The 23229-nt window shown below is 37.7% G+C and overlaps 2 protein-coding genes across 2 annotated transcripts; one reads left to right on the top strand and one right to left on the bottom strand.

The window, feature by feature from the left end:
- Positions 1–26: 26 nt before the first annotated feature.
- DBT (dihydrolipoamide branched chain transacylase E2) lies at positions 27–13652 on the bottom strand. The gene is made up of 11 exons (XM_035333198.1): positions 13507–13652; positions 9643–9766; positions 9408–9483; positions 8370–8551; positions 7822–7949; positions 6440–6683; positions 5814–5980; positions 4739–4816; positions 3368–3559; positions 3135–3206; positions 27–2199 (listed from the first exon to the last, which is right to left on the bottom strand). Exons 1-11 carry the CDS (start codon positions 13555–13557, stop codon positions 2032–2034), a joined length of 1482 nt encoding a protein of 493 aa, XP_035189089.1. The 5' UTR covers positions 13558–13652; the 3' UTR covers positions 27–2031.
- Positions 13653–14018: 366 nt separating this feature from the next.
- Positions 14019–23153, top strand: RTCA (RNA 3'-terminal phosphate cyclase). Its single transcript, XM_035333202.1, has 11 exons — positions 14019–14299; positions 14404–14504; positions 16136–16279; positions 17698–17821; positions 18297–18355; positions 18863–19004; positions 20204–20328; positions 20452–20510; positions 21126–21220; positions 22047–22151; positions 22503–23153. Exons 1-11 carry the CDS (start codon positions 14255–14257, stop codon positions 22599–22601), a joined length of 1098 nt encoding a protein of 365 aa, XP_035189093.1. The 5' UTR covers positions 14019–14254; the 3' UTR covers positions 22602–23153.
- The last annotated feature ends 76 nt before the right edge of the window (positions 23154–23229 follow it).

Consider the following 23229-nt stretch of genomic DNA (forward strand, 5'->3'; position numbering starts at 1 on the left):
ATGTGTATTTTTCATAATTTTGTCTGTTTGTTTTTGAGGGAGCTGGGGCAAAAGTTATGCAAAAGCAAAAATGATCCAACAGCTTCTTTGGTAATAGGTATTTCTTCTTTCAGTTTTAATATATGTTCAATCCCCACAGTATTTTTATTTTTTAATACAAAAAACCATAACTGAAGTCTAACTACTTAATTTCTTCTTCCTTGAAAGAGGTGGATAATTAGAGTTAGACTAAGAAAACCCTTCCTTTTATTGGAGTTTCACATTTCTACTGTGAACAAAATTCTTCTATGAAATATTTCAAAATCACTTTATCACTTCCTATTGTACACCTTTGTTGTCTCAATTCATTTTTTGCATGATAATAATACCAAAAAAATACATTGTTCAGACTAGACCCTTACCACAACAACATACTTGTAGGAGAATTGCCATTAGGCTGCGTTCTTTTAGTAGTCTCAAGTGCAGTAGGTTCTCTAAGATAAGAAGAAATAGAAGTGAGCCACCTGTATAGGACTGCCTGCATGAAATTCACAAATAAAAACAGTATTACTACAATTCTTTGTGGCTTTAAAAAATTTATTAGGAATAAATAAATCTGATAAAAATGAAGTAAGTGATAAGCACAACATATTAGTCAAACTTTGCAAGAAATTACTTATATAAAAGACCCTTATACCACAATAAAAATATAAATAGCACCTTACATGTATACTCTCCACCTACATTACCAGCTTTCCTCTTGCTCAGTCTCAGCATCAAGGGTAACAGAGATTCTACCTCTGGTAGCTTGTGTCTTGCATCTTCACAGCTAAACACATTAGACTACTTTAGTCTACTATTTTGGAGAATGCTCCTGTAGAGACAGTTTTTGATATATCTAAAGAAAGGAGAAAATGTCCAATTTGCATATTAATTTTTAAGCCCATGTAACTGTCCTTTAGTGTGTTTGTTTTCAGCTTGCATTTCTAGAAGGCATTTATATCCAACCATTTTCTTTGTATTTCCTGTTAAATAACCACTCTAGTCCTTAACAGCTGTTTAGTTTACCTTAAAGAAACATTACTATTGTCTGTTCTGAAGGTATTAACTTGAACCCGTTAATTACTTGCCTTGTATCTCCTTTATCCCACATCGTATTTTTTTTAATACTAATTCTTTGTTGTATTAATCTGTCAGATTCTAGTATCTGAACATCAATAACAGAAGATGGTGAAAATTTTTAGAACACATTCTGCTTATTGTCAAGCTTGTCTAACCACTGAATAACTACTAAGATCCTCTTTTTTTTTTTTATACAGACATGCTTTCTGTAAGAAACAAAAATAACTGGAAGGAATTTATGGATTGCAACTACTTACAGCCTACAAAAATACAGTATATTCTAGACAGTTTTAAGGCCCCAATAGTTATCATTAAATATTATCAGTAAGCATGTGAATAAATGTGCCCTCTTCCCTTTATCATTTGATAAAGAGTACCTGTGCATATAATGCCAGGAAAAAGCAGAGTACTGAAAGTTTTGAGAGGTTAACTTTGTTAAATAACAAAAAGCTCTCTGGACATCTTACTGCAGAAGCATAATAGGCATTTTATTTGTGTTTGATTTTTGCATAACTTCTTTTGGGAATTTGATATTACCTGTTAAAAATAAATTTATGTTTCCAACAAAGAACAACTGTGAGCTTTTCCCTTCAAAATCAGTTTAAAAATATTGCAGACGTAGATCAGTGATTCATTTAGACCAGCCTCATGACCATATGTATTACAAAAGGCAAAACAACGACAATCCATCACCACATTCATAAGTCACGCCATGACCTATTGACAGCTGGCTGTAGAAGAAATTACAGCACTACTAATTAAAAGAAGTAACAATTAATTGATAGACTGATTTAAGCTGTTGAGAACTTTTAACCACATAAAATTATTATATAATGTAAGTAGCAAAGGGCTTGTGCTAGCAGAGCCAGCTTTTGTAATTCTTCAGTCTAATATGAAAATTTTAGAGGCATATTCTAGCCATGGTTTCCTTTATTTAAGGTCTAGCAGCATTGAAGCAGGGTTCTCCAAATAAGATTTCCACAAGTTAGAAAATCGGGCCATTGTAGCTCCATCAATAATGCGGTGATCAGCTGACCAGCTCACATTCATTATCTGTGCTTTAAATACTTCACCTTTTCCATTAAACCGAGGAAGAATCTGAAAATCAGAGAAAGGAATAAAATAGAAATATGAAATATTTTAATTAACAGATCTGTATTTTTATTGTTAATTTGTTAATCTAAATTCAAACATTTTACTAAATTAGGCAGATAACGGTAGTGCCATTCAGAAATGAAAGAACTTCCATCATTCTTTGTGCTGCAAATGAGAATATATTGTGAACCTATATAAGAAAGAGCCATATCCTGTTTCCATCATCCTGGAAATACTGAAGTAGTGAAAACCTTTCTTGACTCAAAAGTTCCCTCCTGAATAGTTTCTTTCACTGCTAGCATTCAAAATGACAGTGTCCCTAAAGCATTCCCTAAACAAAAGGATCATAGAACATACGAAAAGGAAACCTAGTTAATATTAAGTCATGTTCAGTATTGACCTCAACTGTCTACATTAAAAGTTAAAATCCCCAAACTCAGAAAATAAGAAGTTGCCTTAACCATACAGAGTTCTGTATAGATTCAGCTGTCTGGATCATTACGCTAAGCATTATTGGAATACTTTTTTAGTCTCAAGTTCTCTCCTTGATCATAGCAAGAGTGGTATTGCCATGTTGCAAAACTTATAAAAATATAATTTATGATATTTACTAATAACTAGAAGATTAAATACATATGCGAGTGAATATAACAGAATTCTAGAAAATAAATCTGAATTTTTGGCATAAACGACTTCTATTTAAACATTTGGCATCTCTGCCCAGCCATCTAAAATTACCACAAAACTTTTCAATCACAAGCTATGCATTTATATAACAGAAAGAGGTCACGTTTTTATATATATGTGCACACATGCATGTGTGTGTGTGTATATATATATGTGTGTGTGTGTGTGTGTGTGTGTGTATATAGAAATAATATTTTCATTGAATATGACCTTAGTTCACTGGAATTAAACACATCTCTAAGTTAATATACCTGTATCTTTCCAAGTGCTCCAATAGCTACTTCAGGAGGTAGTATTACTGGTTTGGCATAAGTGCCACCAATCTAAAAAAGAAAATGCTAGAGATATTATCAGTTAAAGAATAATTATTGATTGTTTCTAGAATGAATTGTTAATCATTTTATTCTTTGCATATTAAACTTTTATTAGATTATTAATTTCAGAAGGAGTTTTCAGATTACGTTCTCATTTTTCTGTTACTTACTGTGCCAATATTTGAAAGGGTGAATGTTCCCCCAGTGAGGTCATTTGTTCCCAGTTGGCCAGCAGAACCCAAGGCTTGGAGGCGATTTAATTCAGAAGCAATCTCAAAGACACTACAGACTTGAACATTTTTCACATTTGGGACAATTAAACCTTGTTCTGTGTCCATGGCAACTCCAATGTTGTGCGAAGCCTACAATAAGTTTCATTAACTGGATTAACATAAGCAGTCAACATAACATGTATTGAACACAAAAAACACTTGAGGGATGCTTTCAAAAACTTTTTTTTTTTTTTTTTTTTTTTTTTTTTACCATTATGCACTCTGGAAAACAACTATCTGCTTTCTAAAAGTACCCAGCCAGTGTTTCGTATGAAAATTAAATGTTTTATCAAATTTATCTTAAAATATGATTTTAATACTTAAGGGTTGAGAGTCAGAACAGTAGAACAACTGTGCCATTACTAAAAATTACCATCACTGGATTTTAGACATTCTCATTTGAGTTGCTTGGTCCATCTTCAGGTAAAAACTAGGAAATCATTATACTAATATGTATTTTATTTGGGTTTGTTCTGAAAAAAGTAACTTTAAAAGTAACATTAAACAAACCCCATAAATTAGCTCTATATTGAATCAAATCCCATCTTAGACAGAATCTAGATCCTCAAATTATCTTCCAGCACAACACCACGTGGTGGTTTCACACCAATGGACAGTTAACCTCCACCACAACCAATCTTTCACTCCCTCTCCTCAAAGGGAGAGGAAGGGAAGAAAGTATGATGGACAGAAAAAAAAGACTCACAGGTTGAGATAAGGATATATATATATTTTTTAAAAAAAAAAGGTTCATGGAAGCAAAGAAAAGAGACAAAAAGTATTTTCTACTTCCCATCAACAAGTGATGTTCAGACATGTCTTAAGCAGGGCTTCAACACATGTAGTGGTGTGTCAGGAGGACAGATGTTCTCTTAACAAGAGCCTCCCCCCTTCTCCTTCACCTTTTGCAGATTTTATTGCTGAGCATGACATCACGGCACAGAATACCCCTTGGCTGGTTTGGGTCTGCTGCCCTGGCCATGTCCTCTCCCCACCTCTTGCCCACCCACAGCCAATAGGTTGGGGAGAGGGTCTTAATGCTGTGCCAGCACTGCTCGGCAATGGACAAACATCAGTGCAGTAATGGTGCTGTCCCCAGCTACAAGCACAGAGCACAGTTGTGGGGAAAGTTAACTCTGTCCTAGCCAGAGACAGTACACACTATAATTTTGGTACTAGTCATTTCAATTAGCTCAGACGTTCTAAAAAGTCCTCATTAGTCGTTCGTTTGGATTTTCTGCTCACCATTTTTATCAGTAGTTTACAAACCTTATAAGTGACATTTTGACAGCTTTCATCCAAGGAAGCATTAAGAATGGGATACTGCAATAATCCTAGAGAAGCTGCCTGTTAAATATAAACAGAAAAAATAGATTTTTATACTTTATATCTCAGAGAGGTGCATGGAAAGCAAGGATTGGTGAGAGACAATTTAGATTGATAACAACCTAGTTCTCCTCAGTGCAACAAAATGTGGCTTCAACTCTCCTAAGCTCTTTTTGTGTTGATGTTTCATCATGATTAGGGAGACAGAAGAAAACTTCCAGAAAGATACATGAGACAGACATATAAGAAGTAATAATCCCCTTATGAAATATAATTGAAATTGAATCTGCATTTGTTATTTCTTGCTCAGGAATTCAAATCAAATAGCCCAAGAAAAAAGTTACAAGATTCCTCAGCAGTGTCATTCTAAACTCTTCACTTAGATGATTATTTCAGGGAATATTAATACTGCCTAAAAAGAGCGAGAAGATTAACACTCCAGTTGAAATAGCATTATCATAAATTTTAGACTAAACTATGCATCCAGCCTTCAGTGATGACAACAGTTGGAAATGGAACACGACAACTAAATGAGTACAAGTGCCCGGTCTCCTGAACAAGAGAGGACATGGACTCAATTCACCAACAACAGAAGAGACATACTCATTCACGTGAGGGATTCATTACCAACAACAGACACAAACCAAACCAAAATTAAATTGGGTTTCATGTGTGTGGTTAATTTTAATGGAGCTCACTAAAGACACCAATAGTTTGCTAAATGTGTTTTGTTTAATTTAAATACCCAGTGATGCTTACCCCTCTCCTAAGTAAGGCTTTGTCTGCTTTATCTTTCCCCATTACTATTTCAAATAATTTCCATGGTATTATCTAACCCTGGCTACAATTCCAACAGTAATTTGATGAGCAGTTCAATAAACAAGAAAGGCTGATACTTTTCTTGTGATATGTGATTATTCAGGTGATAGAGATGTACTCTAACCCGCAACAAGTGATCAGAAGATTTTGGCAAAAAACAGCATTAGTGCTTAATATAGTCATCTACTGGTTGTCTCACCTTTATGAAGAAGGGCATAAATGAAAGCTTAATTCCACGAATTTGTGCTAAAGGTTTCATCTCTTCTCGCAACTGAACAAGCTGAGTCAAGTCAATCTCATCACAATAACCAAAGTGAGGGATCTTCAAAGCTGCACTCATAGTCTTTACCATTGCCTTGTGAAAACCTGGAAAATATTCACTGACCTCTTACTCCAAGAAAATTAACTTCTGGGAAGTTATGGTGAAATTCCAATTACTTGTTTATGCTAAAATTACTAAACTTAAAAAAAAAAAAGCTCAGGGTAAAGTCTACCTTAGGGCCAACAGTTATTCAGCACATACAGCTCAATTTTTACAACTTTATTATTTCAGATCATATTACTGCATCTCTCTCCTCTGTATATTTTTGAAATCATAGTATTGCAGTGCAGAAATAGTGCAGATTACTGTACTATTTGCTCTGCAAGCCAATACTGCCTGAAAGGCAACCAGAAATCTTTTTTTTTTTTTTTCTCTCTCTCTAATTTGCAACTCAAATCCATCCAACCAAAACATGAACAATTATTTCACAAATGTTCATCGAGTAACTTTTACTAGTAGTCTGCTGTGAACATTATGTCAAGACTTCATATTACATGAATTACCTGTTACAGGTTCAGTTTTATCTTTTCCTGAAAACACAATCGGTCTGGAAACAGGTACAGGAATTTTGCGTGCTTTGTCCTTTGGAGCAGCTGACACTGTCTCTGATTTTGGCAATGGTGGGATAATTTCAGCCTTTGGTGAGGGAGGTAGAATAGCTCCTGTTTGTTTGGCCAAATAGTTGAGTATGTCTTCCTTAAGGATTCTGTTATCTTTCCCTGTTCCAACAACTTCACTCAATTTAATCTGAAAAGTACATAACAAGCGATGACACTTGCTTTACAAAGATATAAAAATATTCAATATTGTGAGAAACAGTTAATTATTCCAAGTATTAATCCAACATACCTACAATTTCCCTCCCTTCCAGCATCTTGTAGTTCTGTGCACCTGACCAACCAGGATACAGTAACCCCATCAGAGAGCAGGGAAGCAAAACAGGACACAGTGTTGCCTATAAAATCAAGCAGCTACCAGTCCCAGGCAGGATTTAGACCAGACATGCTGCTATACAGCACAACACACGATTTCCTGGTGGTGAAGGACACCTCCACTTAATTAGAACAAAAGCTAAGTAACCATAAGCTACATGACTTATAAACTTCTGTGCTATGCTAATTACAAAATTCTGTGAAATAATAAAGCTTTAATTCTAACTACAACTTAGTAGCATTTTACCCACGATCCCTAAGAATACGTCTGTCTCTGCAGCAGGCAGGTGACACTTTCAGTAATTTACTAGGTACTCAACTTTGTTCAGATCATCTAAAAGGCCCCGCGAGGTGTCTAACTGCACACTTAAGGAGGGGCAAATGCTACTTACCTCTTTATTACATGATCAGTGGTAAAATATTAATTTAAAGAAAATTAGTTGTCACTTAAGTTTCTGTCTCTATTGGGGTGCGTTTTTAGCAGAAAAATTAAACAAGCTTTCAAAAATAGTGGAATATTCATAGATTCACACACACACAAAAAAAAAAGAATCAGAAAAGTCCTTAAAGGACCACCTAGTCCATCCCCTGCTCTTACATAGATCTGGAGAACAGAACAAACTAACTAAAGCTGAGGATTAATTTTTCTCTCTTCCCTCCTTTGTCCCAGAAATCCATTCTGATACTTCATTCTTTTTCCCTCTAAAAAGGTTTTCTAAAACCTCTACCCTAGAGCACCCTAGCTTCATTTTAAGCCCAGTAATTCTTTTTCTATGTGCCATAATCATCAGAAAGCATCATTCTCTCCATCACTACATTTTTTACACATTTGAAATAAATTTGCAAGTAAGTAATTTCTCACTGTACTTTCCTCCAATCAATATCCTCTCAGTCAGTCAAATTGGTTTATAAAAGAGGGATAAATGTGGCCAGATGCGATTCAGCAAACGTACGTTGTTTTCCATAGCAAGACGACGAACTGCAGGTGTTGCTAATGTTTTGTGACCTTTTATCTCCTGGTGCGTGTGTTCTTCGTGAGACATAGCAGGTGTTTCAACAACATCTTCTTCTGGGGCAACACCTGAAAATAAACAAAAAAATGATTTTATTAGACTATTCTGTAAGAATTTGATAAATTTCAGATCTTGATTTAGATTTTCTAACTTAAGAAAAGGTTAAATGGACAGTGAACACTGTCCCAGAATTCTTACAAAAAAAAAAAAAAAGGAAGTATTACCTATCCCTCACATGAGACACTGGGGAAGGGAATACATCAGTGCTAAAGACTGCTGCTTGAGCTAAATTTTCAATAGGAAGTAACTGGCCTTTGAGGTTTTAAATTTTAACACAACATCACAACGTTTTCCACTTAATCTCTTGACTCTACAGAAGAAAAAGTCGATTTCGCATTTAACATTTTCAGGAGGAAAAAGTAAACTCCCCTGTCAATCTGATGGTTTATGACAACAAGATATGCAACAGAAAAGACCGCTTGCAATACCTTTTGAAGCATCAATTTCAATGTCCACTAACGGTTTTCCAACATAAGCAATTTCATCTAAGTTGTAATGGAGTTTCCTAATGATGCCATCATAACGACTAGTAATAGTAACAGAAGCTTTATCGCTTTGTACTTCACAGATGCTATCAAACTGAGAAACACTATCACCTTCTTTTATATACCTAGAAGAAAAGACACATGTTAATATAAAACATAATAACTGTAAAATCTACTTTGTGTATTCTTTTGATAAATTCAGTTATGTATATCTCCACAACATGAGATGCATTCCAGATAATATGACAAATCATACATCCCGGATACACTTGCCAGATGTCACACAAAAAATGGTTTTTGAGCAATGACACAATGGTTCAGAGTATCACCACATATACAATTTTTACTATTACTTTAGCTAAGCAGAGTATAAACCACGTAAAAATAAGAATAAGCCTAGGTTGGCTTGAAGCTAAAGAAGTCTGTTTGAAGTTGTCAGGATCAGTGTATCATCAGTTTCAGAACAGAATCTAGAAGCGGGAAACTGTCTCCTACACAGAGATATTGCTCCTATGTGTACAAAGAGGGAGGCATTCTAACACTGCCTTGCTCCCTCCGCTGGACACTTCATTTTTGCTTAATCCAATCACCACTGGCTTTCCAGAAACAATTTAAACGTTCAAATATTTTGTTAAGCTGAATGAAGAAGGGGTAGAAGATAATTTTATGTGGATTCTCTAGAGTTGTAATGTTTTCTAAAGTACAGCCAAGACCTCCTGCACCCTGAAAGCACTAAAGGAAAGCCTATGAACAGGTGCACTTAGGGTACTCCATTCCCTCCACCTTTCCCGTTTTCAATTAAAGCAGATTATAAATAAACAAAATGTAAAGCTTACTGTATGCAAGGAAAACAAAACTTGATAAACTTCAGTAGTAACCCAGAAAACACTGTCAGGTAAATAAGTGAATTCTTGATAATTATCAGTAATACCCAAACTACTTGCTGATTTCTTAGTCTATTTCTAAGAAAGCTTAGCTTACCATTCTTTCACAGTCACCTCCGTAATCCCTTCTCCAATATCAGAAAGCTTAAACTGGACAATTTGGCCACACGAAACTTAAACAGACAATAAAGAAAAACAGCATGTTTAATATTAAATATATGACAGAATGATCTGAATGCATAAAAAATGGTCTATATACCAGTATATACAAGTCTCTAACATAACATTCATAAAATAGAAAAATAAAATAATTTTATTATGAAAAAGATTACCAGCAGATGTTCTGAATAATCGCTGTTGATGACTAAACTTGAAGGCAGATTTGTCAAACACGCACACATATTTTGATTTTACAAAGCGAATGCTGCTGCACGATCTAACGTGGTGAGCACAAACCTAGGGGAAAAAAGTCTTAAGTGTTAATATATTAGACTGAGGAGGCACAGCTCATTTAATAATCCTGATGCAACAGCAGTAACAAAACAGTTTAACTGTAATTTATATAGAGAAATTCTTATGAAAACACAATTATACCAAATAAGTACTGAATGTATAATAACCATTAAATCAGCACAAGCTTTGCAACATCTTTAACTTCTTTAACTAACACAACACATGGAGAGATTAAAGCCACGGTAACAGAATCAATTAACAAAAATCATGACAAGACCTGAAGAGATTCATACTTGCTATCGTTTCTCTAAACAATTAGTTTCATTGGGACACATACAAAAAAGCATACATAGTAGCAAAAACATCAGCCATTTGGAATATTCTCATGCAGAATGAATGTTGGAAAGGTCCCCTAGACTGCGGGAAAAAAAAAAAAAAAAAATCGGCATATTATTCTTTGTTGGTTCTTATTCCAATCAAGAGGTGATGAGAAGTACAAATTGGAAAGGAAATTCACACCAGAGGGCACAAACAGTTGCCCTTTTATTTCCGTTATTGTATAGTAGACAAACATCTTCAAATAAATTTCAATTGCAATTATTTTTATCCAGAAATCAACTTAAAGGGTCAAAAGAATTTTCTGAAAGGTTATTTATGGAAAACTGTCTGCTTTAAAGCACCATGTAATCAGTCATGATTTTGGTCAAAAGCAAAGCCAGGAGCACTTATATTGACATAAACAGGCATTTTATCATTAATCTCGACAGAAGTTAGTTCAGACCCTTTCTTATTTAGTAACATTTCTTAAATCTAATTCTGGTGTTATGTTGTCTTGGGTTCTGTAAAATTTATAAAAATAAAAATTATCTGTAGATACTATCTCTAATTAATTTAGAGATTAAAAAAAAATCAGGTGCTACAATGTACCTCAAGTAGCTCACAACTGTAAAATTTAGAAAATATCTTCTTAGATGAGCCAGAAAACAGGAAACCTGTATGGGAAAGTTCATTTTAACTTTTTTTTTTTAAATATCCTTTCAAATAATATAGATTATATCAAACTTCCTAATTGCCCTCCCAACCCCCCAAACCGTGGAACTATTTGAACTATATATTACACATTTACGATATAGATTACCCCCAAATCTGTACAATTCTGGACTGAAAATGTATGTTTTCTATACTATTTGATCTAGCATTGCAAGTTACGTTTAATATCATCTTTTAGGAAGAAATATTTATAAAATACAAACTCCAGTAAAGGACAGAGCAAAGTCACATTGAGTTACTTTGCATCTGCCTGCTACTAAGACTGCATCTACTGATCTAGAGTATTTTTCTAACTCCTATCATGAACAAACAGTAAATCCCTTTTGTTTGTTCTCCAAATAATTCTCCCTGAAAAAAAAAAAAAAGTCAAATGGTAATTGTAAGTGATGATAAATTCTATTGCATGAACACATTTAAAATTTTAATCCAATTCAAAAATTGGTATTTAATCTGTCTTCAGAAATCTATTTGCTCCTATTTTTAATTTTGTATGTCTGTCCACTTGAGTACATGTTTACATTTTTTTTGTCCAACAAGATCTTTTTGTCCAAAACTTACAATAAAACTTTTCTCTTTATATAAACCTACATGGCAATCATTCAGTATTTACCTGTGAAGATGATCACAAGGAGCACATCAAATCTCTCAACTATCTCTAAGTGTGAAGTTTCATAATGCTTCCCATGTGATTTTAACGTTTGGTAACCAGGTAGTTACTACCAAGCAGGTAGTGAATTAGTAATGTCACTGCCAAAAACCAGACTGGTTTGTTACAGAAAAGTTTCAATGCTGTTTCAAATTATATCTGTAGGAATAATTCAAAATCGCTGCATTTCAAAGAACTTAATTATTTTGGTTTGCGGGTTTTGCACATTATCTAGTAAAAAGTTAGCGTGCTAGTATGTTAAAGCAATAATACGGCATCCAATCTCTTTGTAGAACAGTACTCCTTTCTAACAAGGCAAACAATTTTATACCATCAAATAAAAAGACCGTGCTCGTATTCGGTATTTAATCACCATAATACTACTTGCTAATGTGAAGTAATGAAATAATAAGAGCATACAAAAGACAAGATTAGTCCTAACATTCGTTGCATACCCATACATATTCATGCAATTACTAAATGTCAAAAAAAGTTAAACATCCTATGTATCTTGGTACCTGGAAAAATAAAATAATAATGAAAAATCCCACGTAGCAAAGCACTAGCAGTTATGTTTGTGTCACCACTATCATGCTGTATGACAACTTAAATGCAATACTTCCCCGGGCATCTTTTCAAGGAGCAGAGTTACTGTCAGGAGCAGGGACTAATGGCCTTCCCCAGTCTCTCACTGATAACGGGGAGGTGTCAGCCACTGTTTTGTGGATGACCTAAGACTTGTGGCTTGAACCAAGGCAACACACAAGCTGTATGCTATTTGGGGAAGAACTGCCTTGCCCATTTAGTTCAATTTGCACTGTTTTCTTCAGAAGAAGCCTACTGTGCTGTTCTAAATCACCACTGATCCTAAAAATCTACTGCTGGCTTCAGAACGAAACGTCGTTATACAGCACGCAGGTAACATTACCTGATGAAGTAACACTCAGTTTCAAAGTCATATTGAGTATGTTGTGCTCAAAGGCAACGATTTCATATTAAAGGATATTCCTCTATGGAATTCTTTGGACTTGCTGTCATATTGAGTCATTTTTATTGACCATTTAATTATCTTGGATTTGTTTTGCATACATCTTCTGTATTTCCGAGTATAAAGTTACCCACACACTAAACCAACACCCTTACCAGCATATTCCAGACAGACATTATTCCTTGCCTTAACAACTGGCACCGTGCCTAGCCTCTAGCTAACTGTTATTTCTCCACCATTTAACCCAGGAATGACAGGCTCCTTTCTTTTCTTCCTCACAGCTTACAGCCTCCACAAACCACCACAACCTGTCTTTTTTTCCCCTTGGCAACCAAAAAAGAGAGAATATTCAAACATAACACTTCAAAATTGTAATAAGCATCCTTTTTTTCTTGGATGTTAGCATTGTTTCACAGTACATTGTCACAAGAAGGATCAGCATCTAGCAAAAATTAAATCATGCTTGCAAGAAATGCACGCTATATGTAGCCTACATGCTGTAGCTATATGTAGAGTTATATGTAGCCTACAACTAGGTAACCACAAAAGCAATGTCTTTGTGATGGTACATCCTCAAGTGATTGTAAGCATCCTAGAAAGACACCAACTGGATGCAGTTCTCGAAGTGTGGTGCCCGAACTACTTCATTTACAAATATCAGGGCTCCGTGACTGACAGAAACGCACGTTTCCCCCTTCTGCACACCTACACCTCGCCTGGGTGCACAGGTTACACACGCTATACCAAGGTACTGATGCACAGGCGGAGAGATGGGAGGCAACGCAGCGAGTCAGACGACCGACAAGTGCCAGAAGGCTGTCAGTGGCCTGCCGCGGGGAGCACGGGTCCCTTTCGCGGCAGGCACTGAGGCGCAGGAGCGGGGGAACCCCTGAGGGAGAGGGGGCTGAGGGGAGGCGCCAGTCCCCCAGCGCGTCGCCTTCGCACCCAGGCTCAGCCGCGGTCTCGCTCGCTGCCGCCTGAGGAGGAGCGCTGAGGCGGAGACGCCGCACGCTGCCCGCGCACTACGGCAGCTACGCGGCCCCCCAGCCCTTCCCTTACCAGGCGCCCCGCGGTCCTGCAGCTGCTCCGCAGCGCGGTCACGGCCGCCATCTTAGCCCGGGAGGCAGCGGCCGCCGCCCCGCACACCTCCCACCCGGCAGCCAACCCGCGCGCAGCCACGCGAGCCGCAGCCAACCCAGCGGCGGGGCCGGCAGCGGGGCGGTGGCGGCGGGGCCGGAGCCAGGGGCCGGGGCCGGAGCCGGGGCCAGGGGAGCGGCAGCGCTCCGTGAGGGAACGGCACGGCGACACCCGGACCCAGCGCCCCCGGAACTCCCGGGGGACAGCCGCTGGCGGGCGAGGGGCAGCGCCAAGGGTCCGGCCGCTGCCGGTACGCCGTAATAAACGTCCAAGAGGGGCCCCGTGTGTGTGTGTGCGCGTGTGCCCGCGTTCCTGTAACGATCCCAATACTGAGACAAGCCGCACGGCGGGAAGTCCGGCCGCTCCCCGGCCCGATCCATCGCCGCTCTGGCTCCGCGACCGGACGGGAAGGAACGGGGTGGCTGCAGCGGGTAGGAGGGCGCTGTCCCCGCCCGCTACTCGGCCGCCCGGGCGCTGGGACCCGGCGGCGGCTCCTCACGCAGCGGTGCCGCCCCCGCCGGCGTTCTCTGCGCCTGCTCCAGCGCCGCCGCCCGGCACCGGCACCGGCATCTGACGGCGCGGTATCGGTCTGGGGGCGCTGCTCCGCCGGGGTCTCGCCGTCCTCGGGGCCCGCTCCGGCTCCCCTCGGCGCCTCTGCTCGCTGCCAGCCATGGACGGGGACAGGGTGGAGATAGACGGCGGGATCATGGAGGGGGTGAGCATCCGCGCCGGGCTGGGCTGGGCTGGGCTCCGCTCGCCTCGCCCGCGGGCAGCGGGGCCGGGAGCCGCAGCGGCTGACGAGCGCCGTTCCCCCTGCAGGGCGGGCAGATCCTGCGCGTGTCCACGGCCCTGAGCTGCCTGCTGGGCCTGCCGCTGAGGGTGCGCCGGATCCGCGCCGGGAGGAGCCAGCCCGGCCTCAGGTAACGGCCCCGCCGCACGCCAGCACCCCCGGGGCTGCCCCGGGAGGGCCGCGCCGGCCCCCGGGTGCTTTCAGGCGGGGGTGAGGCCCTCCTCCGGGAACGGGGGCACAGCCTCGGCTGCACACCGAAACGCTTCCAAGGGCAAAAATCACGTATTAGCAGTGCTTTAGGCAGCCTTTTTTAAGCAGAAGGTCTTGCCTGTGGATCACTGACGTGGAAGGACCGGGTGCGGAGAAAAGCTAGAACATAAAGAAGGCCTGTCAAAGCAGGCAGACCTGGGATGCACTTTCCTTTTTGCCCTCTACCTCCTCAGGGCAGTTTCCTCTCCCTGGCTCTGGCTTGCTGCCAGGAAAGGTGAGGACACTCCCCCTGTCTCCACCTCTCAGGCAGCACAGCCTTAAAAGTGCCTGAAAAATATTTTCAAAGGTAAAGAAGCCTACGTGGTGTGAAACAAAATATAACTAAGATCATATAATGCCTCACTGAGACATAAATCACAGGGTATATAGTATATATACCATATAAAACATTTTGTATAGTGTATATTCTATACAAAACAGTTTGTATGCTATCTATTATTTTGAAAGCTACCAGAAACGTCAAAGACATGTTACTTGCATTTCTCATCTTGATTTAATACCTGGCATTATTCTGCCTAGAATTGTGCTCCTTCATTAACTCAGTTAATTTGTAACACCCTTCTTGACTAACATCACATTTGTAAGACAAACACAGAGGTCAGAGTCATCATTTATTTAGGATGAGTCTTAATTACAGCTAAGGGAAACCGATCCCTTAGCATTTTTATGTATATGTAGTTTTTCAGCCTTTTTTTTTTTAAGATTATTGGGCTTTAAACATATCCAGGAGAGATATGAACTTAGAGGTAGTTCATTAAGGCTTACTGAAACAGTCTTGCTTATCTATGCTACTGTTTTATAACTGCCTTGAAAGTAGTCTGTAGAATGGTCTACAGTGGGTTTTGCTGTGTTTCCCAATGGTTCTCATGTAAGGAAATTCATATATTAAGATGGGCTTGACAGTCAATTAATGAGCTTTACTGTCTTAACAGCCTGTAGCCCAGAGAAAGTTGGAGGCTACTGAATAAAATCATAGCTCAAGTTCTTAGTGACATCTTCAAAATGTAACAAAACAAAAAATAGATTTATTTATGTTCTCTCCTATGTAAACTACACAAACAAATGGAAATGCAAGCACAGCAGGAGGGATGCACCGAACTGTTAGCTCTGTTGGCTCTGGGAACAGTTAACCGGCTTTGGCTCCAGTTCAGTATTGCTGTCATTACACCACTTGGCAGCATTATCCCATTACATTTTAGTCATTTATCACATTAGGACGGTGACTGTTGCATCTCATCTGTCTGTCCTGACCCTTTCTATTGGAAAACACACCAGGATCCTACGAATTTCGGAATGATCGGAAAGCTACTCCTTCAGTTCATCTGAACTCAGGAGAAACGTAGGAACCAGATTGAATTTCTGATCCTTGTTTTAAATCTGCAATTGATGTTGATTGATGTATTAGTTGATGTTTAGTTGTTTTTTTTTTTAATGTAACATGACTATGTAGTCTACTTGAATGGATCTTTAACTTAGTATTATGACTTTAAGACCTCAGCATCTGTCTGGATTGGAGATCGTTCGAGATTTATGTGAAGGGAAGCTGGAGGGTGGAGAAATTGGTTCAACAGAAATAACCTTCACTCCTGGGAAGATCAAAGGTGGAACCCACGTAGCAGATACAAAAACAGCAGGGTATGTCTTTGTACATGGATAATGATTGACAAGCAACTGCTCTTAACTGCTTTTGGTAACTTTAAAATTGTCAAAAAAGAGGTGAAAAAAGACCTTTTATACATGGCTAATGAGCCATAATCTGTGCTGTCTGCTGCATGTGAGCAAAGAACCTGCTATGTAAGCAGAATATATATTAATAAAGTATATAATTGCATATAAATTATTTGTTGAACATTTGATTAATGTTAAAAAAAGATGCTCATGCACTTAACAAATTATTTTCTTCCATTAGTACATGAAATATTAGGTCAATGCATCAAATTAGATAGGTGTCTCACAAATACGTACAGTATATTAAATTGCAAAAGTATTAGATATCTGATGTTGAATTAGTACATTGATTACTGTGTTAGTTTATTGATTATACAATGAAATATTGAATTAATCCTCTTTATATAATAAAGTCAATTTTAAGGTTGTACTTCCGCACATGGTGGTGCAGTATACTAGTCTTTTGGAACTTGGGGCATATTCAGTCCGCTGGTTTTTGTCCCTGTGTTTCTTCCATTTTGTTTTTCCTGTGTTGAATCCTTTGTTCTAGGAATCTGTTGCCAAAAAGTAGAATGGGTTTATCTGTGAACTTGAAAGTGTAAGCTAGGGTAGGCATAAGTTAAGGTTTCCTTTAAGAGAAATACGTTTCTGAATTGCAATAGTATAAACAACTAAGCTGATGTATTTTTACGTCTTTTACTTAAACGTAACACAGAAAAGCTTGAGTAGGCAACAATGCAGAAGGATTAATAAAATTAAACACAAGTGTGTGTCATCCCCTCCCCCCCCCCCAAAAAAAAAAAAAAAGTATAGTTCACAAACATGAAACACCTATGATATAACTGTTTTGCTTTGCTAAGCAAACTTACTTTTGGGAAAACTATTTTGAGGTTTATTATTATCTATGAAATGTGGAGGGATTCAGTAACAGGGGAATCATGCATCTCAAAGCATATTTTCTATACCCCTGAATACTCTTGTGTGAGATGTTGAACAGCTTCTAAGCAATTTTGTAGGTTTTTATGTATTTTATTATTAATTAAATATTAAAATGTTAAAACTGCTGCCTAAACCTTTTCTGCTTTTACCATCTGCTGTCTAACCCTACAGTTTTCACAGTACCATCAGTATACTAAGGAAGCATACATTTCTTTTATTTCAAACAGGAATATTAAAGGTACAATTACTGTGAAACAAAAGTTTTTGTGTTTAGGCTTGTCAAGAACAGGAAGTTTTAATTAGCATTTTTTTAAAAGAGTAATAAGTTTATAGATAATGTTCAAAATCAAATACTTATGCTCTGCAAAGTCATTTGCCCTTGATGTGTAGTGATTCTACACAGATTGTGACCGCATGACGTTTGAGTATCTTATACTTGCTTTTAGGAGCGTATGTCTACTGATGCAGGTAGCAATGCCCTGCGTGCTGTTCGCTGCTTCCCCATCAGAACTTCATTTTAAAGGTGGGACCAATGCTGAGATGGCTCCTCAGATAGACTACACAGTCATGGTAGGGAAAAATTCCTTCAACTCGCCTATATATGTCATATGACTATTGTACCTCTGTTGCTCTGTTGCAAGTTTATTTGTAACTATGGAATTAAGCATGGGAATATTACACTATTTGTGTACCATATGTGTACAGCAACCAGTGCTTTGTGGAAGTCCCTGAAATAATGACTTGTCTGTTTGCTTCTAATTACTAAAGCAAATTTCACTTCAGAGATACCCTTTATTCTAGAAGCTCTGTGCATTGTTATTTGTTCTCTTCCTCTTCTCAAAAAAGAATCCTCTAACACAAAGCGTTATTCAGAATAAAATATGGGGAATCTCAAATAAGCCGTATGGATGAGACTGCCTATCTTTTCATAATGTAATTGAAATTTTGGTTTTGAACTTTTTTTTTTTGAAGACTGAATAAAATATTGGGCAATGATAAATTCAAAATAGATTCACTGTGTATTTTTATATATGCTTGTTTTCAGGTTTTCAAGCCAATAGTTGAAAAGTTCAATTTCACATTTAATTGTGACATAAAAAAGAGGTGAGTTACAGTGTCGCGTGGCAGAAGCAGTCCTTACAGCAGTGTGTGTGCATGGAGGCACACACAAGGTGCTCTGAATCAATCTAAGGGATGAATTTGCACTAACTAAGTACATTAACTAAGCCGTATTAGCTGCCCCTGTGCGGACCGTCACTATGATGAATGTTATACGGTTCTTATTGCTGAGCTTTCAGCTGCTGTTTTAATGTTTCCAGTGAACTAAACCCTGAGGGAAGGGCATGCTGAACAGTCAGTCCATTACTGAGCTTTTTCTGAGGTGCCAGTTCAGTTAGTGTTAGGCAGTTAATAAGATGTGTATTTTGAGGTAATGCTATTGGAGAATATTCTTGTATTATAAAGATTTCTTAGGCACACCAACAAATTGATGTGTATAGTAACAGAGAACGTGCGAATGTATCACAGAATATACAAAGAGCCTTATGGTTATTTTCTGGTTTTCCCTGTGATCTTTACATTTAATTCTATCTGATTACTGTTTGTAAATAGGGGCTACTATCCTCAGGGAGGTGGTGAAGTTGTAGTCCAGATGTCACCAGTCAAAGAGTTGAGTGCAATAAACTTAACAGAACGTGGCACCGTGACAAAGATATATGGAAGAGCGTTTGTTGCTGGAGCGCTGCCTATAAAAGTGAGTGCTGATAACAGCTGTGGTGGTATCCAACTTCATAAATCTATGTAAAATTGCATGTCATCTCTCTAGCACACCTCTACTGTTCCTGTACTCTGCAGTCACATATAAGCCAAGTAGTTGTGTTAAATGGATTGCATTATTCAGGCCACAAAACAGAACTTTGGACATTTCTAAAATGTGGTTATTGCACAGGGATATGGTAGCAGCTAAAATAGGAAATAAGTGTCTGTGATATCCTGCATGTAACTATTCAAAAATATTTAGTATATATTGAGGGGCATCATATCAATGTACCGTTCATGTTTCTGTGAATTATGTGAAATCTGAAATAATGGCTGTTTTTCATAGAGTCATGGCTAAACTATGGTGCACTGTAATAGACAGAAGTCAGACAAAATCAGACTTCTCAACCATTGTTACTGGGATTAGACAGAACAAGTTAAGTTAGCCAAAAATTAATAATAATAATAAAATTGCCCCTTTATGCCTCCTTCTTTCCATTATTTCTATCCTATCTGTGTTTACAGAGAATGAGTGTTGGGATCTGCTCAGGGCTCCTCACACACAGGCTAGGAAGCAGAGGAGGAAGGGAGGGGAGAAACTGAGTTAGTTTTTGAAGAGCTGTGGAGTGCTGAGTTTGGTCTTAAAATCTCCAACCCTATGAATATCACAGGGATAGGATAAGCTTCATCTGCCCCCACGTGCCTTTGATTTAAAATTGCTATTTTATACATTATGTCTTACAGAGTATATCCTGAACATAATAATTGTTGGGTTTTTGTTTTATTTTTTATAGTTTAAGGTCTCGAGTTTTTTCACTTTAGTCTAAAGGTTTCACTAAGGTCTTTGAGTTCTTGATTAAGACTAAAGTGAAATCTTTCTCCATATGCAAGGAGAAGAATTATTGGAATTCCTATTGCTATTGGAGCTTTGATATTCTTTATTATTATATGTTATATATATTATATATAGAAGCTGCCTACAATCTGTCATTTGTTCAGTGTTTATGGGAACATTCTCAGAAGAGATGATTTTCAGTGCTTGCTTGTAGGGGTTTTATAACAATCATTTGGTTTTCTAGTTGATAACTTAGCCTCCTTATTAAAGGATCCACTGATAAATAGGCTAATGAGCCTTATCTATTGCTAAATTTACATCATTTAATTAATTAATGTTTCTACCTCTTATCTTGTTAGCTGGCAAAAGACATGTCAGCAGCAGCAGTAAGATGCATCAGAAAAGAAATCAGAGATCTTTATATTAACATTCAGCCTGTTCGAGAACCTGATGACCAAGCCTTTGGGACTGGAAGTGGAATAATGTAAGACAAGCCTAAACTTTCTATCATTGCCTGTAACATTGCTGGTCGATTAGCTAGATCTTGATTAATTGTCTGATAAAGTGTAATGTGAGTGATTTTCTTCTTAATACTTTTTCTGCTCAGCATTGTTGCAGAGACATCAACAGGTTGTTTGTTAGCTGGGTCGTCACTTGGCAAGAGAGGTAAGAGTTGTATGGAATATACCTCTTTCAGAATCAACTTAATACACTATTAAGTAGAAATCTGAAGTGTGATCTGTTCAAAGATCTGATGCTTTGAGTGTTGCATTTTTAAGTGAATGTTATTTACTAATAAGGGATAGAGGAAATGAACAGATTGGAAACTCAGTAAATAAAATAATGTACTTTGTATTTCTAAGCTGCTTTTACGTAGCAACAAAAATTACAAAATTATTAAATTCACCTTTTATCAGAATGGATTGTTAAGGATCACTGAGTTGAAAATACTTCTGGACTTTACATACAGGCTCTATGGTTTACCTGTGAAGATTTTGTTCAGCATTGAATCTAGTTGTGTATCTAGATTAAAAGGAATAGATGTGCTTTTGATCTAAATGGTTTGAATAAAGTGTTTTTCTGACTGTAAGTGGGGCTATGTGCTTCCCACTGCTTATGGAATATGTCATCATAAGACAGGAGTTTTTTCAAGAAGACTTTTGAGGCAAGAGCATGGAAATAATGTTTAAAAAGTTGTTAATTGTTTGCTTTTTTGTTTTCTCTATTTTTATGTGTTAAAAATAATTGGCAGCATCCTAACTTCTTACATTTCTCTGTTAGGAAAAAATTCTGACAAGGTTGGCATTGAAGCAGCTGAGATACTGCTGAAGAATCTTAAACATGGTGGAGCTGTGGATGATTCTTTACAAGACCAAGTAAGGCTTCTATTTGTGTTTACATGAAGGTGATGTAGCAAGAACATTTATGTATATATTACTTTTAAATAATGTAAATCTGAACAGTGAAAAAATGGCATAGATTTCAAAGTTGGATTGTATCTCCACAAGTAGGCAAGGCTTTAAATGATTAATTGATAGTCAGTCTTGAGAAGTTTCCACGTGTGGTTCACATCAGTACTGGTTCACATCAGAAATAGCATATTACATACAGTTTGTAGGAACCACAGATGATTCTGGCTTTGCACGCATCATTAAATAGTAGGTATAAAATGTGAATAGTAATTTGCTTCTATTTGGTGCTCCATGTATAGGAGTAAAAGTAGCTCCCTGGTTAAAGTTATTGGAGAACAGATTATCTAGGAGGTATTCCTGTCTGTCTGGTGAATATGTCGTCATAAAGTATTATAATTAAAAACCTTTTCTGAGTTTTTCTCTCCACCCAAAGGTAGTCTTGTAATCTGGAGTCTGACATGACTTTGGGGAAGCCTGGGGAATGAGGAGCAAAGTAAAATGTAATAACACAAATTCTAATGGCAAACTTGACTGGGGAAAAGTAGCAGCCCTTCTGTAATCAGGCATCACATTAGTAAATTCCAAGCTTCTTGATCTTTGGATCACTCTTAGCACTCAGCAGCATGAACTTTTATGCTTTTATGACATTTGACAGACAGTGTTATTACATTTACAGGCATCATGGATGTTTTTGCTGTTTTTTTTTTTTTTTTTTTTTTTTTTTTTTTAATTAGTAAGTTCCTAGGATCTGAAGAGTTATTTAATAATGACCTTTTCCCCCACTTTTCAGCTGATCATTTTTATGGCACTAGCAAAGGGGGTGTCTAGAGTGAAAAGTGGACCAATTACACTTCATACACAAACTGCTATACACTTTGCAGAACAGCTAACAAAGGTGAGTCCAAAACCTCAGGAATTTTATCCTGTCATTTGCATTCCAGTAACTAAGAAGGGTGCAGTTTTGTAGATTCACGCTGTTTTTTACAGGCACTGAATTTTGTCATTGAGGATAAGCACTGATAAAATAACTGTTACAATATTTATGTGGGAGTTTGCCAGTAGAAATTAAACACACTTTAGAATTTAATGCCTTTAGAATGGTTAGGTACTTCTACCACCTTTACTTTAATATTTGTAATTAAATCAGTAAAATCTGTAATATGCATAAATTATTGGACATCAGATATTGAAGATTTAAACTTGCATATAACTGAATTTGTGATGTATATTTCTAATCCTGTTTTAGGCCAAATTTACTGTGACAAAATCAGAAGAGGAAGATCCCAGTAAAGATACCTACATCATTGAGTGCCAAGGAATGGGGATGATAAACTCAAACTTATAGGGTTAAAAAACAACAACAAAAAAGCAATCTAGCAAAAGCAAAGCAAACTCAACATACCTCAGTGATGCATTGCACTACATTTCAATAGATGTTTAATATGCATGTGAACAGGAGGATCCCTCTGTCACATCTAATTGGTTTGGTTTAAGTTCAAAGATGATATCAAGTTTTCCCTTGGTGTGCTGAGAATCTGTGGTGCAAAAAATTGAAACTTTACTTTTTTTTTATTATTTTTTTTTTCTATTATCAGCAAAATGAGTACAGACAGGACAGCAAACAATACAGTGTATGTACTTGGGCATCCAAGAGCATCAATTAGAAGCACTAAGAATTCAGATTCACCAAAGCAGAAAATAACTGTGTCAGTTTTGGGGAAAAAAATACCTAGATGATACATTCTTTCCACTTTAGCACATGTACGTTTTATTCTTTGAGATCCTTATGTTACGAGGAGCGTGGAATGAAGTGTACCATCAAGTCCGTATCTCTGTTCTGCCTTAACTATTTTGCTTAAATCATGTATGAGGAAATAAAAAAAGCAATAGCACCAAACAAAAGTGTGGTATTTATTTTTGCTATTACCTCAGCAGGTTGTGTTAGTAGGAGATTGATATAAAGTAAGTGTTCA

This window comes from Oxyura jamaicensis, chromosome 8 (assembly GCF_011077185.1).
Source record: "Oxyura jamaicensis isolate SHBP4307 breed ruddy duck chromosome 8, BPBGC_Ojam_1.0, whole genome shotgun sequence".
NCBI classification, from domain to species: Eukaryota; Metazoa; Chordata; class Aves; order Anseriformes; family Anatidae; genus Oxyura; species Oxyura jamaicensis.

What these genes read in the sequence shown, in the direction of transcription:
- RTCA (XM_035333202.1), top strand. Translation starts at nt 14,255, where the DNA reads ATGGACGGGGACAGGGTGGAGATAGACGGCGGGATCATGGAGGGG. An exon ending in GGGACTGGAAGTGGAATAAT is followed by an intron (nt 20,329 to 20,451) that starts GTAAGACAAGCC and finishes TTTTCTGCTCAG; the next exon opens with CATTGTTGCAGAGACATCAA. An exon ending in ATGATTCTTTACAAGACCAA is followed by an intron (nt 21,221 to 22,046) that starts GTAAGGCTTCTA and finishes CCCACTTTTCAG; the next exon opens with CTGATCATTTTTATGGCACT.
- DBT (XM_035333198.1), bottom strand. Translation starts at nt 13,557, where the DNA reads ATGGCGGCCGTGACCGCGCTGCGGAGCAGCTGCAGGACCGCGGGGCGC. An exon ending in ATTATTCAGAACATCTGCTG is followed by an intron (nt 9,484 to 9,642) that starts GTAATCTTTTTC and finishes TGTCTGTTTAAG; the next exon opens with TTTCGTGTGGCCAAATTGTC. An exon ending in GTCTTGCTATGGAAAACAAC is followed by an intron (nt 6,684 to 7,821) that starts GTACGTTTGCTG and finishes TGTACTTTTCAG; the next exon opens with ATTAAATTGAGTGAAGTTGT.